The sequence below is a fragment of the Struthio camelus genome, chromosome 18 (genome assembly GCF_040807025.1).
Source record: "Struthio camelus isolate bStrCam1 chromosome 18, bStrCam1.hap1, whole genome shotgun sequence".
In the NCBI taxonomy this organism is placed as follows: Eukaryota; Metazoa; Chordata; class Aves; order Struthioniformes; family Struthionidae; genus Struthio; species Struthio camelus.
In genome coordinates, this window is record NC_090959.1 from 840,117 (window position 1) to 864,200 (window position 24,084).

A 24,084-nucleotide genomic window follows, 5' to 3' on the forward strand; every position below is an offset into this window, starting at 1 on the left:
GGGGTTTGAGAGAAATTTGGAGGAAAGAGAGTAGAATGAGGTTAACAAAGGAGTAAAGAAAAGGCATTGAAAGATTTCAAAAGTGCCTGGAGGTATGTAGTGGCTTTGCTGGCTTATACCCCAGGAGAGGTGGGCAAAGCAGGCCCCAGTAGGGCAGAGAAGGGCCCGCAGGTGGTTTCAGACATTTAGCATGATGGGATATATTTATACTCTCTTCTATTTCAGAAGAGCAAAAAAGTATAATTACCACCTGAAAAATTACAAGGCTTTCAACTACTTATATTGCTGGCGAGAACAATTCTTTAAATTTCTTTAAATCAGCATTCCTGTGCTCTTAGCAAACGATTGTTAATTAACGTATTAACTCCTGCCAGATCAAAATGAGAGGCTTTTTTGGCCATCTCTGTTACCCCAGCGGCGCTTCAACGCGTACCAATGCCTACATCTAAGTAATACAGATCTGTTCAACTCGGCCACTTGCCCACAGTCCTGTATTCTGTCAGTGCACACACCAAAATCCTTTTTTCATATTTGCCCAGTCTACTGTAACAGAAACAACAAAGATTAAAGTCCTAGCAAATTTTGTAAGAATAACTTTCAAATGCCCAGTAGTTGTCTTGAGAGAGCTGGATGAAACTGCATCTCCACAAAGCATCCCCTATTTTGTTGTTTTAGAAGTTTTTGTTACTGTGGCTACTAGAATCAGACTGGCATTAACTTTTTGTTGAGAAGAAAAGCCTCATCAAAACCCCTGGAGTTTACACTAGCATATCTATTCACATTTAAAAAATTATTTTGCTGCCAGTGGCATTTTCATTAAACGTTTCAGAATGGATTTTTTTTTTTTTTTTTACCTCTTTTGCCTGCAGGACAACTAGCTTCTACATTCTGAATAGCACTGGCTGTGCTGGGATCAGCAGGGAACACCTTGCAAAACGTTCTGGAGAATCTGAGATGACTCTACACTAGTAACACAGAACCCTTTAATCACATGTATGCATTCTGACTATCTTTACATTCTGTTTCTTGGGCGTTTAGAGCAGAAACCTGACAAAGCCATCCAGTTAGGACAGAAAATATTTTCTCCTGGAGTTTGCTATTATTGTCAGGGCATTAGGGGGAGGGAGGAAAGACTGTGGTTGCAGTAAGTCACGTGACTTACACACACTGTGATTTTTTTTTTAAGAGGTACCTTGCCTATGTGTAATTCCTTGCTAAACTTCCTGCTCCCCTTTTAAAAGGGTACCACTCCTCCCTAGGGCTGATTTAGATCACGTAAAGTGCGTGGGGTCACATAAGCAAGCAGCAGTGCTGGGACCTGCAGAGCTTAATATCAAAGGGGCCAGGACCTCATTCTGATAAGCTGGAGTAAAAAGCCAGTTACATGCCAAGGCTGAGGCTTCAGGAAACCAGTGCTGGGAGATGCTTTTTACTGCCTTTCCTTAAAAAAATCTTCTGCATCCCTTTTAGGGATGCAGTGGCACCTTTCCCTTCTGCCACGTTTTCTGCAGGCAGCTCAGAGGCCAAGGACTTTCTGCAGGTGCTGGGCGTGCTTCAGCCCGCACCACTAGCTCGGCTCGGGGCCAGCGCTGCCCGGTCAGCCTGGGCAGAAACGCCTGCTCTGGGCGGTCAGGAGGCGAGGGAACGCGCCCGGGGCACCGTGACAGGGCAGCACCGGGCGCGCGGCCGGGCCCCGCCTCGGTGGCCCCCAGAGAGGCCCGGCCCGGCGGCTCTTACCAGACGCGGGTGATTTCGAGGGCGCAGGCCGGCAGGTCGAGCAGCATGATCCCGGTGACTCCGCTCTCTGGGGGGGGCAAGCACGCACTGTGAGCGCGGAGGACGCGCGGGCGGAGCCGCCGGGGGGCGGCGGCGCCGCCGGGGGGCAGCGGCGCCCGGGCCCCGCCGCCAGCGCCTCGCCGCGCCCCGGGCCGCGCGCATGGCCGCCCGCCCGCCCGCCGTTACCTCGGAAGCGGCGCAGCAGGCTAGGCTCGCCGACGCCGTTGCGCGAGAGGTAGTCGCAGAGCCAGTCGGTGTCCCAGAGCCGCGGGTCGGGCCGGTCGCCCCGCGGGGCGGGGGCTGCGCGCCTCTCGGGGGTGCGGGGCTCCTCGGCGAAACCCTCGCGCCGCGCCCGCTTGAGGGGAGACGCGCCCCATGCCGCCGCCGGGCTCCCCATCCCGCCACCGCCGCGCGCAGGCGCAGCGGCGCCGGCCCCGCGGGCCACCGGCGCTGCAGTGACGTCACGCCCCGAGCGCTGCCCCGCGGCCCCCGGCAGCTGCCGCCCAGCGCCCCCCCCCGCCCCGCCCCGCCCCGCCCCGGCCTGGCAACGGCCCGCGCAGCCCCGCGCAGCCCCCAGAGCCGCCGGCAGCCCCAGCACGGCCAGAGGGGGCTGGAGGGGAGGAGGACTGCCGCCTCGAGGCACCCATCCCTCCTTGCTGCCCCCGGGGACAGGGAGAAGCAGGAGGGAGCGCGGCGAGAGGCACTGGTGAGGCAGGCAGGGGCACTGCTCCCCACCCCGGGCCTGCCGCGGGCTGAGCCCTGGCCGGGACAAGCAAGGATGAGTCCTTGCAGTTGCTGGGGCCACAGAAAGTCACCCAGCTGCTGCTAGGGCTGCCATGCTGCTTCTTCCCTACTCAAGCCTGGATTCAGCCCTGGGGGAAAGGCACCAGACAAGCACCTAGTCGGACGCAGAAGGTGGCTGTGATGCTTCAACTCAGTCTACCTGCGCTCAGGAGGCTTACCCAGCTGTAGGAAAAGGCTAAGGGGAGGCCAGCAGGCAGGTGACTCAGAACAATTGGGAAAGCCAACTAGAGGCGTAAGTCCCCAAGACACGTAGGTCTTTGACACCAGCGCCCTCCTGACCACACCCTGAGGGGACAGCACACCAAACCTCACCGCACACCCTTCACGGAAACTGCCACTCAGACATACTTTCACCAACACCTGTCAGATGCTGAAACTAACGATCCTGGCAACCCCATCGCTCCAACATTCCCAGTATCTGTTCCTTGGCATCCTTGGGCATTACTATGCTGATACATCCAGCAGCCTCTTCACTGGTGCTCAATTAAATGTAGAGCACCCACACAGTATCACTGCAGGAAAACTAAAAGTGTGCACAGCTACCTGCTATTAAGGCCATTTCTAGCATACATCTTACAAGCCTGCTTTCTGAAACGAATCATTTTTTACAGGAAAGCTTTGGACGTGCCAACATAGCTGTAGAAGACAGGGCTGTTGGAGTGAGATGAGCGGTATCCACCACAATGGCAAGTTACTGTGAAGGATTCCTACATAAATGCCTGGAAACTGGCACCTCCACAGACACTGGCAAGCCTGACTGAAAGTCCCAAATCTCAGCTCAGTTATAGAAATCAGCCTCCACAAAGATGTACCCAAAACATATGATGTCACAGCACTGCTGCCCCCAAGTCATTGCGCCTACAAACAAGACTCCCAAAGACACCCAAATGGACTTTTTCAATCCCTCATTCCCAAAGGCATCAACAGCAGTGAAAACAGATGCTCTCCAGACCCCAGCATCTGTCACTCATAGCAGTGACAACACGAAACCAAGGCCTTCACAGATACAGGTGCATCTGCTGGTTTTTCAGTTCTTGTCTCCACAGCAAGTGTCCCAGCATCCACAAAACCAACTCTACTGCAAAAGGCCTCTAAGTTCTACTAAGTCCCCAAAAGCGTCCTAAGACATGGGTTCCCAAATACTGACACCACAGTGTGTGGCTCACAAAGTCACAGCTGCCTAGGTCCATCCCGAACAGCCTTCTCAGAGATGTGCCAGTCATGGATAAATCTCATGCAATAGCATCTCTGGTTTACCAGATGTTTGTTTCACCACTGCTTTCCGAGCTTCCAGATGGAGCCCACTCACCAGCTCGCTGCTCCCAGTGACCCTGACCCTGCTCCCAGTGATGCCACAGAGCACCGGCGTACTGGGCATCTTCTCACGGACAACCCTCCACTCTGCTACTGTCATCAGCGACACCAGCAGAGGCGTCCCAGAAAAGGTCACACCCTTGTGCATTAGCCATCTCTGTGCTCCATCCCATTTCTGTAATTCTACAATATCAGGCTCGAATGGATGACTGCAGGGCATGCACAGAAGGGCAATATCTGCTCCATTCAAGAGGACATCATTAAAACGTTCTCTTTGCAAAAGCCAAGTGTACTATGATGCTGAATGGGCTTTTTAGGGTGAAAGTTAAACATCTGAGGAGTCTTCCCCTGCAGCTACACACGCTTCCTGCCGCTGCTGTATTCTTGCCACAAATTTCCCGTCACAGTTCACAGCTATTAAAAAAAAAAAAAAAAGTCATCTTAATAACAAAAACCCTTTCTTGGCTGGAGCAAAGCTTACCTTTTCTACTACCAAGCTACAGTGATTTGTTTTCATAAGTAATTCTCTTTTTTTTTTTTCCTTCAATTCTCAGCTGTTGTCAGAAAAGTGCACTTAATGCTCACTGCCTCTTTGAGGCTAAACATCTCTCTCCATCCACTCTAGGGTTTTCAGAGTTTCACCAGCACTTTGCATCCACTAGCTGAAATGAAGCAACTGGTCTAAGAGCTAGTCCCACCTGTTTAGAGAAAATACTCCCCTTCCTGGAAGGAACCTTAGCAGACAAGAACAGGCTAGATCCATTAATGAAGGAAAAGGTGTGAGACTATCTCATACAGTTTCAAGTTCCCATTGCCCACACTGAAGTGACACCCAAATTTCATTGGCGCTTGGCCTTTTAAATAAAAGTTCTTCAGCTGCCCTGTTACCTTTATGAGTATCGAGAATTGCACTATTCTAAATATCTTAATAGACAGATGATACCTAGAGAGTTTGCTGGGGAACATGCATCCTATCCGTAGCCCCAGTAATTCTAGGACACTCATCCAAAGACATCCAAGAGGGATCTCGTTGCATCTGTAGCCTAAAAACAGGAAGGGAGAGGCATCTTTAAGATGGCAGGACATCCTTCCTGAATCAAGCAGAAATTGTTAATATTACACTCAACCTTAATGCAGTGTAGTATTGGGATTCAAGGGCTGCCACTTCCACCCTCGCTAGCAGGAGGGTGGGGTAGGGATAGGCAGGGTGTTTGTCCTGAGCAGCACGAAACCCCTAGTAACCAAATTAAGTACATGAAAAAGGGGAAGAAAAGGGAAGAAACTGTTTTCATATAGATTGCACCTGTGTAAGTGCAATGGAGACAGAATAAACACCCTCATTCCCTCCCACCACACCATGCACAGGCACACCAAACACGCAGCAAACTTCCGTTTAGCTCTACGTGTACAGCACGTTGAAGTCAGACAGTTCTAAGATGACAAGAATCCTAAAATGAATCCATGAGGAATCCCTTGCAGGGAAAAGACAGAAACAAAGGTGCACATTAGAAGTGAGGACAAAGAGGGATTACTCGTGTGTAGGTTTTTTTTTTTTTTTTTTTTTTTTTCCTCCACTTGACATGTTTCTACTAGGTTTCCCTGGTTTTGCTGGACTTAATTAAGCAGCGCTATAAACACTTGAACCTATCCATTGGAGCGACAGCTTTGGTACTGCTAGGAACTGAGGAGTTCATAGTAAAGTCATCTATGTCTGTTGGAGCTGTTAATTCCACGTTCTCATCTGCTTGAGCCCTATATTTACATGTTACCAAGCTGGAATTCTTCTGACCAAGTTCTTGCAAAAGCTCTTTTTCTATTACTGGGAGCCATGACGGAAGACACAAGAGAAGGCAGAGGCACAGAGGATGCCTGCAGCAAAGCTTCTGTAGCTTAAGTTTACTGCATCTCAGCCAAAAGGCTGCACCCAACTTGGGGAATGCTCTTGTAGAGCGATGCACAGAGAAAATTGGGCTCACTTAAACCAAAAGGTTCCCTATTACTGAGGTGTATTAACTCTCAGCATGAGGCAGAGAGGGGATCCCTGTTGTGCCCATTAACTCTGCCATGCACTTAGATCCAGCATGGCTGAAGTGGCAGCTGTGGGTCTTGGCTACAGAAAGGTTGGGAACAATACACTTAATCCATTTCTGTGACTCACCAGTGTTCTGAAACTCCGTTATCACTCAAGGAAGTTGAAAAGTTTTATGGGCTTAAATATGAAAATGATGCTTTGACTAATCATGCTATCTGATACCTGTTTTTCAAGAACAGCTACTTGGTTGATGAGACACATTCAGCATCTTTCAGCTGAGATCCTAGAACTTCTTGAACTATGGCAGTTCCTTCACAGCATCTCTTTTTGTGTCCCAAGTTACAGTTCTTAAGAGACAGAATATAAAAATTACAGGGCCAAACCCAACTTTCCACAACTGTCAGAAAAAAAAAACAAACCAAAAAACCCCTCCAAAATCCCCACCATGAGTCACAAAAGATGACTATTTCCTAATCGGAAACTAAATAAAAAAAAAAAATCTGTTTCAATTCCCTAGTGCTTAATTGCACTGACCACAAATTTTCTTGAGGTCACATCTTAGTACTCAACACTTGGAATGGGGCAACCTAATATTAACATACTGCTTACACATGAAGTGCTAGTAGATTTGTTGTATTCTTCCTGCTACTATTAATAACCTTTCTTCTTCTGACTCTCTGGAACACTGACCTGTAATAAAATGGAAGTGCTGAAATCACTTTAAGCAGTGTTAAGGCGATCATCTTAGTTGGAGAATGAGTGAAAATGTTTGGCTGGGGGGGAGGGGGGGGGAAATCATTGTCCTAGTAAATAAGACATGGTTTCCAAGACTCAGGTAAAACAGTCTTACTTCTCACTTTACTTTGCCCAATCGCAATGCTTTCCCCCCCCCCACCCCCCACCCCTCGCTGGCAGTCTTATCTGCAAAAGTTTAAAAAAAAAAAAAAAAAAAAAAAAAAAGACGACAGTTCACGATGAGAAAAGCCAGCCACATTTTCACGGCTATACATCTCAACACCAGTTTGGGTTGGAAACTATGCTTAACATAGAGTCTTTTAAAACTAAACCTTGACACTAAAGCTGTCCTGCAAAGTCATTAAAATGAATCTCTGCACAATCAGATCAGCCTTCTCAAGAACTTCTTCTTCTAGAGCATGTGCACAACAAAAATTGATAAAAAGTTCTGAGCAAAACTGAGCACTGAATCCATGCCAGCTTTATGCACATTTATAGACACAAAACCAGCATAAGGCCTCTGGTACAAATCTGAACATGTCCAGAATGGGTTTTAAATAAATTTAAACTGTTAGAATCAGGGTAATCATAACCAGTATTCTGTATGACACATCTGCAGCCCAGCAAGGTTAAAAACTGAGTTCACAATAATTGTAATGGTTCACCCTGCTGAAGTCATGCCTCCCTCAAATGGGCAGGGTCATCTATCACTGTAGGATTTTTGCCTTTTCAGTGTTTTTGATTACTTCAGTGAATGTATTACTCACCTCTTCCTCCCAGAAACTGCATGACTGAAGTACAAACAGTGCAGAAATCACAGAAGGAAATCCAGGACAGATCAAATGAGAATTCATTTTCTTTCATTTTGAATTTAAAACAAAAAAAAAAAATCCCAAAGAAATTTGAGGAAGACAGAAAAGGAACAAGAGTCTCTGACAGTACTGAAAATGCAGACAGAAAGCATCATTTAATTAATTACCAAAGGAAACTGAGCAACACAGGTTAAAACATTTTAAAAAATTGTTTATTATAAAATACATATTTACATGTGAAGGCACTTTTAAACCGTTATAAAATTGTCACATAAGCTTATAGTTATTTCAGTTGTTTAACAAGTCCAAAAAATGCTTCTTTCTATTAGCACCTAAAAAGGGCCAAATCTATTATGAAAAAACCTGAACTGCACTCAGTTGTTGTACATTAATTTTTCTAATGAAAAAACAATATGCCTAATGACAACTAATAAGAATTTTACCATCATTTTTCCACAATTTCAGGGAATACTAGAACAGTGTGGTGAGCAGGAAGAAAAAAGATCTGCACACGATGTTAAAATAAAACCAAATCGACTAAGTTCTCATGATACAATACTGCTGAGAGACTTATGCTTATGTTAAGGCTGATGTTAACCACATCATCCAGAAAGCATGCAGCCCTCCACGCAAATAAAACAGAATGCATAAGGCGAAATCAAGACTCCCCGTTTCCTCCCCACAGGAGGTTTTTCAGGACTGAATTATGACTATAACCATTCAATGTATAACAGCAGTGGTGAACAAATGAGGATGAAAAGGTTGCTTCCCTTGTGCTTTTTATCTCAAGATCTGGAGCCAAATGTTCAAAATGAATAAAGGAACTCAACAGAATAACCTGCATTAAACCTAGGGTATTGCATAGCCACTGCCTCATACTGCAGCTCCTGGTGATCAAAGAGATAAGCACCTTTTTCCAAATCTACCAAAATGAAAGAGTAAATAATTAATAATTCAAAAATGAATTATAGCATTTGTAAACTTCCTATTCACTGCTAAGTTTTAGAGTCCTTGCACACGTACACTTTTAAATACATTTTTCCTACATCGTTGCTGGCCAGATTCATTAGCTGAGATTATCTGAGATCATAAAAGTATCTTCTCATGAACTGAGGCACAGCAGATCTTGTGGCATGTATTAAACAAACCAAACAATAAAGTGAATAGAGCTCTTTACACAAGTCCTATGTAATTGTTAAAATTTTTTTTTTTTTTTAATACACACATATAGAATTGAAAAATACAGTGCTGAGAAGTTTCTGTATGGCTCTAATCATAAATGCAGTTATGATATAAGATCAAACTACTGATATACAGTAATGAACAAACCTTGACTTTTCTCCATTTTGGTAAAATAAACCCTATCAAATACCTTAGCAATAACAACTTGGAATTAGATGTTGGAATTTGTACATTTCCAATGAATCCACACCTTTAATACCCATAGAAATCATATATACAAACATGCCTTATCTGATTGGGCTTACATTCAGTGTAGATACTACACAACAAGAGACTAGAGTCTTCAGGAGAAAATAAAATTAAGAGATACAGTTTGTTAAATGAATTTGCACATTAAAACTGCTGTAAGCTGGCCAAAGCCCAAATTGCTTTGAACTGTAACCGCCCAGTACTTTTTCCACAGTTAAGACAAAATATGTATGAACAGCTTATACAGCAGAACTGCAATCAAGTTTCCAACCGGAAAGCAGCAGCTCCCATGGCAGCATCCACTGTCTCTGAAGAAAGATAATTCGGACTAACTGAAACATATCTCAGGGCTTTATCAGTGTCCCATTTACACCGCTGCTGTTCATACTTTGCGGTTTCTGCCTTAACGTAAAAGCTGTCTGATCCACGCCATAACGTTCACTTTTGCTGAAGTTCTGAGAGGAGATGGAGCTCAGCACATGAAGTCATACAGTTCAAAGCTGTTTAAACCCCCTACTGAGGTTAAATGATCAGTTTGTTCTCCACTCCATTTACTTCACATTAAAATAATGCATAGAATTTCACGCTCTTTTAAAATAAGGCACTTTTAAAGTTTCTTCCCCAAACAAATCCCAAAAGCTTGAGAAAATTAACTGATTTCGCTTATTTCCTGAACATCCTTATTCCAAAAATAAAACCACTGTTTATTAGAAGCTGAGTCACACTCAGAACTCAGATGCTCTAAATTAGGCTAGAGAACATCGAACACAGCTTTCTACAGATCAGTCTTTTGCTAAAACAGCTCAAACAGAGTAACTTCTAACACAGTATGTTCTTTGGGAACAAAAATAAAGATCATACTTATTCTCTGCCAGTTACTGCTTCACCTTTTCTTTTTGCATCCTGTGCAAGTCAGGCAACAGTTCAATGTTTAAAAAAAATTTGGCAGCTGTCTGCATACAACATGGCTGAAAAGCAAGAAATAAACAGCATGAGAGTTGTATTGAACTCCATAGCTTTTAGATCCCACAGAAAACTGGCAGTCTTAATGATTTGCTCTTTCACTGACAACATCCTGGAGACGCTTAAGTAGAACGTCATCATTTTCCTGGCAGAGTCGTTTTGTAGGGGATTCAGTGTCACTATCAATTGTTATTGCTCGTTTCTTACTTCTTTGTTCACCTTGTTTTATCATATTGTTGATGTCCTTCAAACTCTGCGATTAAGAAAAAATTTAAAAATCAATAAGGTATTATGAGGATGAGGTATTACTCCATTTCAAAATTTTTTGATTTTCAGTTATCTGAAACCCAAAAAGCTACTGTTTTGAACCTCTTTGCTGATCAGGTGAGGAATCCTAAGTAAAGGATTCTACCCTTCAGCACAAACAGAGCAACCAGTTCAAAGAACATTCACTGCATTAGAGCAGTTTCTCATCATGAGATTACAGCTTGTCCCTCTCCCTAATTTACACCCCTTTCAACCTTTTTGTTTTCTACCTTAGAAGGGCTCCCATTAAATTTATACAGTAGAGCAGTTCGAGGTGTCAAGCAGGCACCATTCTTGTGAGGCGAAACATAAACAGAGTGCTGTTGAGATATCCGCCGAGGAGATACCGGTTGTTGCTTAATGTTCGGGAATGGAGACAAGGGAGGGGCTTCCATCTGAAAGAGGCCAAGTTTGCATAGAAGCTAAATCGGAAAATATTTAAAGAACAGTAACGTCACAGAAAGGTAAGACAGATGCACTTCCAGGTTTTCTGCTGAATATTTTATCCTACGGCAGTGAATGAACTGAGTAAGCGCCTGCCAAGTTACAGAACAAATTTATTTCCCAGATACTTTACACAGACGTTCCACAGGCATTTGAGCAAAGGCGTATTGCATCAATATGAGAGGCTCAAAATGGAGCTATAAACTCACTGCATCTCATAGTTTGTCCTCTTTAAAGGCTATTAAAGCAAGTCCTCATACCGTTACCTGTAACTATTTGACATCTGTAACCAAGCCACGGGAAAAACAAAACAAAATTAACAACATATTTTTAAATGGCAGTGAAATTACTTTGTCTCTATGATCTTTATTAGATAGAGCAATATTCTAAAATATTTTACTTACTACATGATCCTGGTTTGTGATATCGTACTTCAGTGCAAAAGACTTTACTCTTCCTACATAGACTGCATTGTAAAATTTGATAAGGTCACCTCTCTCCTCTGCTCCTGACTCACTGGAGTTCTCTGTTGCAGATCTTGCTGAGGAATAAGTTTTCATAGATGAGTCTAACAGTAAAGAGAGAACTTCAGATTTCAAGAATATAGTATCAGCAAACTGAGTTCTTCAGATTCAGTCTTATAATATCCAGCTGACAAGAACTCATTCATAAACTGACTAATTAATAAGATGAATTTAAAAAGTGTGCTTCAGACAAGATCAGGGTGCGCTGCTGGTATAGGAGGTTAACGCATTATGACTAAAAGGCTAACATAAATCTTTATTTTTAATAGTAAAATGGAACTATAGCACCCTCCCCCAAAAACAACACTGCCCCCCAAACATAGCACTATTGTACCCTTTTTCCATGTTTTGTGGGGCTGGAAGTTGTACAAAGTCATATTTTGCTCACTTACGTTGTTTAGACAACAATACAAGTATGGCAATAATCAAACTAGCCAGGATCTAGAACAGTTTTAAGGCGGCCAGAACTGCCAGACCGTAGATCTCAACTTCTCTAACACTCTGCACGTGCTATGCAAATTCACAGCAAACAAAGTCTTAAGCAGTCTGACAACTTCCAGTTTTTCCAGGCAAAGTTTCTAGCGATCAGCTGGCAGAGAACAGCTTCATACTCAACTCATACTCAACTACTGCAAGGAAGCCATGACACCACTTGTTCAGGCATATATGTCACTGTAACTATATGTTATATAGCTAAAATGATTGTTCAGTGGAAAAAGCTACAGTTACACAACAAGTGTATTACTGTTGCTAGGTACTCTCTCATTTGCTGAATATCGCTACTGCATGCGACCTTCTATGTTTCATCCTCTGTATTGTTTACTACCAAGCAAAACAAGTATCTTCCAAGGGAACATCGAATAATGCCTTTTATGATCGGGGCAACATAAGACAAATATCAAAAACTTCAGTGGATACACGAGTGCAATTCCTTAATATGCCTGTCTTTTATCATAGCACAAATAGTCCTGTAAGCTGATGTCAGAAGAACACAGATTGACGATTGACCCTAGATAAAGGAGACAGAACTCTTAACCTAAGAAAAAGTCTGGCAGGAGAAGGAACTGAAGAATTTTGTAACCAAGCAAATTGTCTTGGCAAAATGTGGGAGCCCAGTGCCACTTCAGATGCCTTAAGACATCCCAGAATCATGGAGCTGCTGAACAGGATGCTGAACCTACAAGATAGCAGCAGCTTCCCAGACCCAGGTGAAATATTCTAGGGTATTTAAATATGGCACTAACACTTGGTTCAAGCAGTTGAATTCCATGCACCGTGGCAATCTTCCATAAGAAAGAGCCTTCTAACTTTCTGCATGTGTCCTGATCTGTTGTGCTTGTGGGGTCGTACATGAGCTTGGGATCGCTCACTTTCCTGACCTTTTCCAAGGTGAAGACAAGTCACAACAGGTATGCCACAATTTTTATGCTTTGTTCAAATCCCTCTCATATCCCTTTCTTCTTTAACCCACAGTAAAGATAAAACATCAAAACTATTTAAAAGAAAGCTGAATATATGAAAACAGTGGTCCAAAAAGAGCATATCCAATAGCCTAATGCTCACCAGAAAGAAGGTAACTGCTCAGGCATTTATGCATCCTTAACACAAGCAAAAAGAAAAAAAATGAAATGACTAAGGCTGACTGATGATTTTGTAAAGCAAGTTCTCTCTACTTAATCCTTCAGAATAAGTGATACCATAAAACCACATTAGGAAAAGATTCTGTAAGAATATTTTGGGTACTATTCATCCTTCCTTATTAACCAGTACAGCTGTCCAAGAACAACTACAATATCACTGCCACACTTGGGCGCGCATTCAGAAAACACTTCAACCTCAAGTTATCAAAGCTAAGAAAAAAAAATTAAACGTTCAATCCAAGTGGGAAGTATACTCTTCACGTCCAAACACAGAGGAGAGCTGCTGACAAGACGGTTTGTTTTTCAACAATGTTGTTTTGCAATACATTTAAAATCATAAAACATGCCTCCCTTCTCCTCACAAGAGCATTCCTTACTACTTGACCATTCAGTTCTTTTAAAGCATGCAAGTACATTTTAAAAACAGGAGATTACTTTGCTCTACTCACCAACTGTCATCTCTACATCTTGGTCTGCATTTTTGTCCGATGGGACATCTGCAGAAATATTTCTCAATAAGACACTCCTATAAACCTACAGGACATGGAGGGAAAAACACCATTGCCCAGGAAAACAGGAAAGTAAGATTAGATGAAGTCCATCTAAATAATTTCAACATTAAAATGATTTGATTTTCTACTATTAGCATAAACTTTTGAAGAGCCACCTGTAAAGCCACCTGTATCTAATATTTATATAAAGGAAAGGCAATATTTACTCACGTGGCTGTTTGCTTGTGGCTGATTTCTGTAACTTTTCATTATGTCCTGAAAAGTTCTTTCCTCTTTAGTTACCTAGAAAAGAAAAAGCTATTCAAGACCAACTGCAAACTGCAGTTTTTTTGGTTTCTTGTTTTTTTTTTTTTTTAAATAATAAAGAACCTGCATGTGACTTAAGAGACAGTATAGCCTCTAGCACCCTTTATTTATTAAGCTTTTCTCACAAGAAAAGTAGACCAAATACTGAAATTGGAGAAGATTACCTTAGCTTTAAATCGCAAAGGAGGCTTTTTCCTCAAACTGCAACACTGTTTACATCTAAATGCATAGTATGTTGAAAGACCACGGCCTGCACAGAGCTTTACCATATGGGGAATAGAAGCCAGTCAACCTGGGACTCTACTGCTTTTTCCTCCTTCCATACAAGGAGGAGCATGGGAGCACAGCTCATGCTAACTTCCATCCAACTGTAGTAGGAAAGGAGCAGAGCATGAATGTTTAACTGCTTTGTAATTCCACAATTCAGCTTGTGTAGGTTTGCTGTGATGTCCTAATATTTTAAGGGTACGCACAAAATCACGTCTTCGGTTGGAAGAGACTGCTGGAAGTCATTTTGTCCAAACTTCTCCTCAAAGCAGGCCCAACTAAATCAGGCTGCTCAAGTCCACTCTATTCAATTAGCTTCCCTCATATTGTTCTTTCATGAGCATTAATATGAATACATTATTTTAAAACTTAGTTCTGGCGATGAGAATACGAACAAGAATTTTTCTTGCTGAAGAATTCCTGGTTTCCTGTCTGAGCTAGTAAAGACCTTTCTTGCTTATGATTTTCAGGAATCATTCCTTTTCCAATTTTTCTTCCACAGACAAGAAGAGAGAGTTAAAGAAGGGAAATACTACAAAGTCAGAAGAAATTTGTGAATTGGAGAAGTAGGCCCCTTAACTTTTCTAACTAGACAAATAGGATACCCCGAACAAATTGTTATGCAGGTGTACATATACACGCAGTTTCAACTTTTTTTCATGTTTCAGAAAAGCTCATTTGTTACAGGACTTTGTTTTTCAACCACACATCTCCAGTTTTAACAACAGATGAGCAATAATTTTTGCAGTAGGAGTCAGAAAGAACTTATCAAGGTCTCTGGCTAAATTGTCAGGTGTCACGCTGCACTGAAAACAGCACTCTGGAGACAGTATTTTAAAAAAATTTGGCAAACTACATGATAATATATGGGAGCGCTGACTACTCAACAGTTTTGTTCTTCTACAGCTATCAGTAAGCAAGGTCAAACAACGTAAGCACACGTTAAAGCTTAGCTTTTATTAAGAGCACAAGCAGTCACAATTTGAACATCAGTTCCCCTCTATAGATAACACTCCTCTTCACTTTGTCTTCCTCAAAGAGAAAAAGTAAGTCCTTCTCCCATTATTATAGTATAGCCTTGTCTGCACATCATTTTCCTGAATCCGCATCTGAATCAGACTCGATGGTCATTTTAACCATCGGTTCTGAAGATTAAGTCAGGCCAAAATTCTGGTTTCATACTCCAACTTAATAACACCTTAAAATCAATACCAGTAAACTTACTAAAAAACAGAGAGATGAGTAACAGACAACTGGCTCAGTGCTTCAACATACATACTACATATTCAAATGCAAAGAGATTCTGTGGAAAAAAAACCATTTCCATTCATGCATAAGGATGCAAGATCTTGCAGATTTTTGTTTAGCATTTGCATAATTCTTTTATTGTGCAGTTTTTTCAGTTCAGGATAGTAGAAAACACAAGTGTGATGCAGTAAGACCCCCACACTGCTTTGTCTATGCTGTCCAGTGCTCACAGCGTGAATGGGCTCAGAAAAAGAAGAGAAATTCACTCTTACCCAGCGGCTGGTTGATGGGAACTTTTGAGATTACGCAAAACAAGGAAAGATGCACTACTGGGAGGGACTTTTCCCTCCCAGTAATATGACATGAATAAAGCAATCAGATAGTAAACTGTAAACACAGTTTATATTTTCAACTGAAGTAAAATTCCCTATGTTTCTTAAGCCTACGCATTACCTTTGCCATGATGTAAAAAGCACAGAGAAGAAGCTGATCCAAGTGTCTGTCCTTCATTAGATCAGCGCAATGAACCAGTGTGAATTCAAAACAAGTCCATATCTTCCTGCGCAAGTCATTGGAAACATCCAGTTTTAAGCACAGATCACGTAAGCGCACGCTTGCCAAATGATACACCTGGACGGAAAAGATACACAGTAAAGAGTTAAGGAAATGAGCTTATCCTAGTCTACAAAAATCTTCACCTGAGTAGAGCTGCTGAACTCTGTTGAACTTGCATACTTCAGCAAAATTTCCCCTCTCTTCCCAAGACGGTTCTTCAAGTACTAAGTTGTCAATTCTGTTCAAATGTTGGATTTCTAACACTTACAGGATATCTGACTAAAAACATGCCTATCGCTCCTGCACCATATCACTTATAATGGCAGAAAGTTGGAAGATATTTCAATTATGATCAAAAAAAAGTCTTAAATCAGCAATCTGTCAGTCTCCTTTTCCTTTTTGTTTACAAAAATTTGTCCTGAAACCTGAAATAACCATGACAAGTGCAACATTCTTACTTCATCAGTGAAAGTTAGGCATACAAAGTCTTTATTCTAGAAAGCAGGCGGAGTTCATTTTCAGTTACACAGTCCAGGAACAGGAACAGGACAGCAAAGAAGGGAAAAACTATCGTTTTGAATACTATCACCATTGTAAATGGAAAGTCAAAACAGTCTTACAGATAGATTTAAATAAAGATAAGAGTTCTCCTTCATAACCAAGAGCGGTGCTGCCTACCCCTTAGTTTGTCAAATATATTTGACACAACCGAAATATCGTTTCCCAACTGAGTAAAGAGTTTAATAAGCAATCCAAATTCACACCTGGCTGCTTGCTTATCAATTAAAAATAGACAAATAAGAGAGAGATAGACAGACAAATTGTCACTGTCAAAATTAAAGAACCAAAAGTTCAGACATAGGATATGCCTTACAAGTTTTTCCAGGAATTAGTTTCTGTATTTAGGTTTACAGCTTGTTCAGTACAGTATCTGTATTTTAAGCCTACAGAGATCTACAGCGGCAAAAACCTCTAAAAATAAACTTTTCTCGGATAGGAAATAAATAGCAAAAAAAGAAAGCTTCCTATGCTTTTGTGAGACTGATTTAGGCATATATTCCTCAGAGGCATTAGGCGAGTTCCTCCCTCCTCCCCTAAAAGATCCCTCAGACACTCCATAATGGAAGGCAAGCAAGGAATTTGAAGTTTCTCTGAAGCACTTTTCTTACCCTACCCCGCAAAGCCCTTCGCTACTTCAAGAATTAAGTTCTTTCTTTCTAGTAATTTGAAGATAGCTGTATTATTCTTCACTGATTTCTGAGGCCCCATACCAGCAAGATCAGCACCTACCGGGGAGGCCTCAGAAAGTCATTAGCAAGAGAATCTTCAGATATGGGATCCCAAACAGCGTGGTTCTGAATGAGCACGACACAGGAGGATAATCTCATTTTTGATACGTCTAACCCTTGCAAACGTGGGAGGCAATAAAAACAGATAGGAGAATTAAAAACTACCAAGTGTTTTCTAGGTAGTTATTTACAAACACTGTTGCTAATTGAAAAAGATGAACCACTTATCTCTTATGGGGTTCGTTTGTGGAGGGGGGAATCGGATTCTTTGCGAGACTTTAGAAACCGACATCCTTTCCCTTGTCCTCCCAATTATGTGAGAGCTGTATATGCCAAAGGGAAGGTATCTGAAGACTGAAAGGTAATGAAAACTGTTCAGAGGGATAAGTTGCAATATAGCCACGAGAAAAACCACGCTTCCTAACACAGATACTTACCTTTCTGTAAAACAGTGCCAAGGATCCTGTTTTCTTTGGTTTGCTTCCTGATGACAGATGTACTTCTTGCACTTGATTCACCTGAGGCTGGCTGGGAGCCTGAGCCTCCATTTTAGACGGCTGACCTAAATTCATTGAAATGGGTATCAATGTGATCCCACCCATCTCATTTGCAATACCTGGAGATAATACACACAACCAGAAATAAATGGTTTGCTGTCACCATATGCATAGTTAGACTGCAAATCCTAAATTCATTCACAAACGTTCCACACTGAAGACACGCTATCTTTCTGCACTGGATGCTAGAGACTTTGTCCTTCAGAGTATTCAGAAATGATCAAAAAGCGCATTCCTGATAACTCAAAAGAAGAAATGATTATTCACATTCATGTTCTAAAACTATCTGAAAGCACAACGCTCACAAGAAATTCACAGAAAATTTCTCTAACAGTGTTCCACTCTTTTGGGAGATGATGGGTGTGTTTCTGTTCTTTTTAGGATTACTTTGCAAACTTGACAGCGTGACAGTGTTTTACAGACAGTCCACGTGATTAATTTCCTTAGTAGTCAAACCCTCCTGCTGAAAATCTCCTTCAACATGACAGTAGAAGTACTTTTCTTTTATAAAAAAAATTTAAATTAAAAAAGGCTATAAAATTGATTTGTGTATCACCATCAGAAATACTCAAACATCTTTCAGCTTTAACAAAACTAAAAAAGTCACATTTTCCCTATATATACATATATTTATCTATAGCCCTTATCCAGAAGTTTCAGAACCTTTTAACATTATAACAAAAACTAAGACAAATAGTGGTGAATCACTGTTGAAGCTGAGAACTAAAGGCAAGCTTAATCTGTAACAAAGCTTAACTGAAAGAAGCTCTACAACTTTGTTTGCAAGGACGAAGCCTCAGGATGCTTGTCAGGCATCAGATCAAACTATAGAATGAGATGTCAGTATATACCTGCTCTCTCTTGCACCCCCCCCACCACCCACCTCTCCCCCCCCCTTTTTTTAAATGATACATTTTTAAAAAGAAAGTTTACTCTAACCAGATCTTAAGCACAAGCAAAAGATCTAGTACAGAAGGAAATCAGAAGGGATTCTTACCATGCAGTGGGATGGTAACTTTCTGTCCCGTTTTCCCTGCTATTGTAGCTGTTGTCATGGTCAGTACTGTTTGCCCAGGAGAAACTGAGACATTTTCAGCAACAATGCTTGAAGCTGGAGCGATTGTGAGCTTAGTTCCTTCAGTCAAAATCTTCTCCATCTGCATTTCTTTTGGGTTGTCATCTCCAAAGAGCCTTCTCTTAGCACTTCCAGCTGTAGGAGAACTATAGCGCTCATGAACAGAGATGGGTGACAATGGTTGCATGTCTAATGTGCAAAGGAGAAAAAAATTTAAGTGCAGCAGTTTAACAGGAATACTTCTCCGCATGAGGAGAAAAGGCTACCCTGTCAAACTATAAAAACTGAGTATAAAAAGCCTGTTTTGATTAAAAAGTAATCTCACAGTTCACTGTTCCCAGACAATATGAACAAAGACCTATAGCCCTTTAACTGTCTCCTTTTATTCTCTAGTCTTCTCAGACAGCTCAGGTTATCAACATGAAAGACAAGAATAACCAAGCTAATTTGCAGTACTTGCCTTGAATACGTTCCTGTAAAAGAACACTGACCACATTCCCTGGATATATTGTCTTCAGTACATTTTAGTTTCTAAATTCTCTCTCTAAACTAAACCTGACCAGAACCCTGCCTTCATACCTCTCTGGTCCCCCTCAAACTTTGCTGTTGCTTTCAAACGTTACTCCATCAGTAGAACTAAAGCAGGCAATACTAATTTCTGAGCTTCTGTTCCACTGCCCCCCCCCTTTTTTTTTTTTTTTTTTTTTTGCATTTTTGCTATCCCTACAAGTCCAAAGTCCATTAGCTACTTGTGGGTAATACCAGTGACAGCAGCTTCCTATTTCCCACAAAGCAGAAGGCTTCTGGATAACTGGCAAGGTGAAACTGACTGGAGACCCGACTTTCACTCTGCCAGGATAGTTTGCGTAGTACCAAGGGCAAATAAAGACTTCCAACCCCCACCACTACCACCATTCTACATTTAAAGTTAGGAGCTGTCTCTGCATGTTAGTAGCACATTGCACAGTCTAAGAGACTAACTATACTTTCCACCAACATAAAAAGAAAGGAAAACTAATTAAAACTAACATTTCACATTTCCACATACACAAACCGTTCTTTCCGATAAGCGGAGCGTTCGATTCCAGACTCTCACATGCGAGATAAGGTCTCACTCCCCTCTACCGATACATAAGATACTGTCTCCAGGTTGCTTTGCCTTCTATCAAACAACTCACAACATCTACAGCAACTGCTTATGTTTAGTGCATTAGGAAAAGGATGTATTTTTTAAAAACAGTCCTGTAATACAATTTGTCAGACAAACACAAGAGGAGTCAGCATCATAGCATCAGTCAGTCTACAGTGCACCAGTAAGAACCTGCAGACTATAGTCTGTGAAACAACAAGAGTAGCGCTTCCTTTGCATTGTACATGTAGTAGGGAAAAGCAAAAGCAGTGCTGCCACTGCCTCTTCACCCTTGTCCTTATGAGACAGTCTGTGCGACACCAGGGAATCTGGAAAGAGCAAAGCCATTCCTTGGAGGAAAACGGTACTGCCTGCCCAATTACCCTCTGTTGTCTTCCTCCCCTCCTGCAAAAAGAGTTCTGTAGGAAGAGATACACCTCCGTCATGCCAGGAAGCAAAGCAAGACGTGACAGCAGCAAATATGACCGGACTTGGGGGGAGAAAAAAGCTGAGACTGAGACACTTGGCTCTGAAGGGTAACAGTAATGAGACTCCAATGGTAGTGAGACCTCTCAAAAAAAAAAAAAAAAAAAAAAAAAAGTGGAAACCACAAAGAGGACCAAAAAAAAACCAAAAACCCTGTCATCTAAAATCCAGCCAAACTCACTAAAAACAGAACAAGTTGGAAAAATATAAATAGCATCAGACACAACACTAGCTATCAGAGATGACAACCCACCCCAAGAGTAAGGCACCCCTTGTATCAAAACAAAGGAAAATCCTGCCCCCAGCGCAGAAGTGAAGCGTTATTACCAATGTCTGCTGCTAATAAAACACAGGAATGGTTTCACAGGACGTATCTAGACTGAAAGCCTTTCCATTTAGCAGTGCTTTATTCAGATGCAGGACTGCCCTTCGTAACTCTAAAGCAATCTTAAAAAATAAATAAATAAAACCACACATTTAAAGTATATTAGGAACCTTGAACATACCCCGTCTTAAACTCCCACCAAGATCCGTCCGAACCTCTTTTACTCGAGGATGAACTATAGGAGATATTGGCATCATAGGCAAATGCCCAAGCCCACTTCCTCCATTGCTTACTTCAAAATTACTGGGAAATATTACCTGAGAAATAAGAAATGCCAGCGTAAGACAACAAATAGCTTTCCTTTCTTTGTCTCAATCTATTAATAAAAGGGTCTCTGCAGAAATTGTCCTATTTGAATGATTTGCTGTATAAAATGACAGTAATAAAAAAAAGAACATGAATTTGCAATAAAAGAAAAACAGCTAACATACTTCTTCACAGGTTGGGACCTTGTTTTCTGAAGCCTGGAGAGCATTCCAGAGCGCTGACTCTCGAGTCCAGGCTAGACTCTCAAGAATTTGTTCCTCAATGCTGTTGAGATGTTTCACCATGTCTCTGGAAAGACCTTCCTCAGACCGAATCAGTACTTCAATTACCTAATGGTAATAAGGCACACATACAAAAAACAAAGTCACTCACCATCAAATCCTTACTCATTTCAGGATCCTGTTCAAAACTTCTCTTCAGTACAGAATGCTCTAACCTCCTCCTCACATCTTAATCTTTCCAACCCTTTTCTGATCCCTCTAAGCAATCCAGCTCACACCTCGATGTACCAACCGAACTAGATGCCGCGAATACAAAAGCACATTCTTCAAAGGCTCTGCCTTGAACATCACTTTCCTTATCAGTTTGCACTACTGATTTTTCATCTAATGTCAGATCTCAGCGGAAGGCCTTTACTCCTTTGTTCCAAGTCTTCCTTTTCCATTTCAGTAAAACTAAAACTATATACGTGTGCCTATACATGCACGCAACTCAAAATACCTAAAACACAGCTACAGGGTTTTTTTTAAACCCCTTTTGCAAAGGCAGTCCAGGAGCTGCAAACGGACAGTGAACATCCTACCAGTTCAGAACAACCCACTCCCAGGGTTTTTTAAGGCCCCCTCTCACCATCACTCAGCACAAACAGAATCAATGCACTAACCACATGCAGTGCCCGTTTGCATATACACACCTATCCAGAAAGATATAAGCAGATATATTCGCTTAAGTTGTGTACATGAGAGAACAGCATTTAAGCTTTCCATCCTTTGAAAGAAGTGGCCCATAAGCCAAAAAGGTTGAAAAATCACCGTTTTAAAGGTTCATTTCAGAAAAGGTTAAGTCAGATATACAGATCAGTATCGTTAACAGCTGAAAGGGCCCCTGAAATGTCATAATATTAATTCCTACACTCCAATGCAAAGTCCACTTTATCTATGTCATTTCTGACAGATGAATGTTCAGTCTGTTTTTATAAACGTCCAGTGATGGAAATGCTACGAACTCCCAGGGTGACCTACTGAAGCATTTACCTAAGTTCTAAGTGTCCAAATAAAAAAAATGATAAATATTGGCTCTCTCATGTGAGGTCTTCAACATGGCAACTTTTTGAAGTAAAAAGCACCATAGAAACATACACAGAATAGAAGAGAAAATAAAAATCAGATACAAATCTGTTCCACAAACTTATGTCTGCAGAGAAAACACCAGTGCCTCTGCTACCCATCTAGGCTATCAATATCTGCAACATTAACAGATTTGTTTCAGTCTCACTACTGCCTTATATCTGAAACTTAAAAGAGGAAGAAGGGAGAATAGGATATAAAATATAGATCTCCCAAAGGACTGAATTATTTTCGAGTATTAACCTCTAAACAGAATTCTCTATTTCTAATGTATTCAGGACTAACCACAGTAAGCTATGAGGCACCTAGTAAAAGTCTCCAGGACCTACACATAGGAAGCATATAAATAGGTGATAGAAAAATTAAACAAGTTGGGAAACAGAAGAAATATTTGGAGGATGGGGAGGAGGTTAAAAAAAATAAAAAAGAACAAAAAACATTTCACCAAACTATGAGCAAAAAAAAGAGAACACCCAGGAAAAGACATTTTATGCTCTGTTACGTAAAACAAAAAAAGAGAAGAAAAGGAAAATTTAACAGAGCAAGCCTGCGATAAGTAGTAGCCAAGACAAAGAATATTATTGCTATTTTATCCATAACAAGTAGAACTAGGACACAATCAGTCCTATAGCTTGCTGTCAATAAATTTGCATGTTAGTAAAATATATGCTTGAATGCTTTAGTCTACTCAGAGCTATATATACTACAAATTAAAAGCATTACACGTTCCAGGTAAAATATCTAAGGATACAGAATAATAGGTATGTTACATAGTGCCACTAATACCCTTCTCCTACACCATTACCTATGAAGGATAAGCATCATCCTCTAAGACTGTTAACACAGTAACAAATGCCATTTTCATACAGATCTAGTTACAAGACAGTATCTGCTTACCTTATAAAAATAGAAAGGCCTGAGGTCAAGAACTTCAATGATCCAGGGAAAGGTCCGAGGTGAGCTATAGGCAAAAAGCACAATCTCCAGGCAGCATGCCATCAGGGAACGGTGAAAGACATCTTGTTCCAAGAGAGCCTGATGAGATTATGGAAATTGTCAATGATCTGAGATTAGGGAGATGGAAGAAGATTTCCTTTTCTTTTTTTATATGAAAAGAGGTGTTCAAGTCAGGCAGAATTACAGCTTTCTCGCTATTTCTGTAAGAAACCTCACGTTAGCTGCAAACACTTTCACACTTTTTAACACTTTTTTAAAAAAAAAAAAAGAAGCATTTTTGTTGGGGAGCATAGGAAAGATAGGTTTCTTAGCAAAACTAGGTTGACTGCATTTTTAAAATCTCAAAAAAACACTTAAAATGTTATCATACTTAGGAGAAAACATAGAAAGACCCTGAAAAAGATTTCAAAACCCAGATGCATAACGTATGTTTTGCTCTTCACAGTCAAACCAGAAAGTGACTACAAGAAGGGAAGAACAGGTAAACCCCCAGCAGCATACGTAGGAGTCACTAAGCTATTTAAGTACTGTGTCATTTGAAGTTTCCTTTTTCTAGCAAAAATATACAGCTTATTGCCTGAAGGAACAGTTACTGTTTTTTCTTCCACCTTCCACAATCTCCTATTTCTACAGGGAAATCTAGAATGGTAAAGTAGATTAACAGTGCCAAAACCATCACACCGGTTTCATACTACGGCCAAACGAAATGGTGTCCCTATTGTGAATCACGAAGCATAATAAACGTGTTGCCATCTAACATGAAGTACTGATATCGTTAATGGAATAAAGAAGCAAATAAGAATTATCTGCCCATAAATTTATTATTCTAAAAGCTAACACAATTTACTGTAATTAGTAATGCCAAATTTATACCATTTTTAATAGTAAAAAACCCCCCTACATTTAGGCACCTCCCACATAATT

At 41.2% G+C, this 24,084-nt stretch overlaps 2 protein-coding genes across 16 annotated transcripts in view; both read right to left on the bottom strand.

The window, feature by feature from the left end:
• SAMHD1 (SAM and HD domain containing deoxynucleoside triphosphate triphosphohydrolase 1) overlaps positions 1–2,209 on the bottom strand; it is a 28,198-nt gene extending 25,989 nt beyond the window's left edge. For 2 of the 4 annotated variants that reach the window (XM_068912119.1, XM_068912120.1), the window contains exons 1-2: positions 1,963–2,209; positions 1,738–1,804 (exon numbers count right to left, since the gene is read on the bottom strand). In XM_068912119.1, coding sequence (XP_068768220.1) covers positions 1,738–1,804; positions 1,963–2,173 — 278 coding nt within the window. In that variant the 5' untranslated portion in view covers positions 2,174–2,209. The remainder of the gene's footprint in view (positions 1–1,737; positions 1,805–1,962) is intronic. The other 2 variants (XM_068912122.1, XM_068912123.1) reach the window with 1 other exon arrangement.
• Positions 2,210–7,663: 5,454 nt separating this feature from the next.
• RBL1 (RB transcriptional corepressor like 1) overlaps positions 7,664–24,084 on the bottom strand; it is a 28,018-nt gene continuing 11,597 nt past the window's right edge. For 2 of the 12 annotated variants that reach the window (XM_068912240.1, XM_068912234.1), the window contains exons 12-22: positions 23,101–23,238; positions 21,022–21,186; positions 20,712–20,847; positions 18,513–18,779; positions 17,396–17,574; positions 15,568–15,744; positions 13,504–13,575; positions 13,231–13,315; positions 11,022–11,158; positions 10,404–10,568; positions 7,664–10,120 (exon numbers count right to left, since the gene is read on the bottom strand). In XM_068912240.1, coding sequence (XP_068768341.1) covers positions 9,950–10,120; positions 10,404–10,568; positions 11,022–11,158; positions 13,231–13,315; positions 13,504–13,575; positions 15,568–15,744; positions 17,396–17,574; positions 18,513–18,779; positions 20,712–20,847; positions 21,022–21,186; positions 23,101–23,238 — 1,692 coding nt within the window. In that variant the 3' untranslated portion in view covers positions 7,664–9,949. Of the gene's footprint in view, positions 10,121–10,403; positions 10,596–11,021; positions 11,186–13,230; positions 13,316–13,503; positions 13,576–15,567; positions 15,745–17,395; positions 17,575–18,512; positions 18,780–20,711; positions 20,848–21,021; positions 21,187–23,100; positions 23,239–24,084 lie in introns of all 12 variants that reach the window. The other 10 variants (XM_068912241.1, XM_068912238.1, XM_068912237.1 and 7 more) reach the window with 6 other exon arrangements.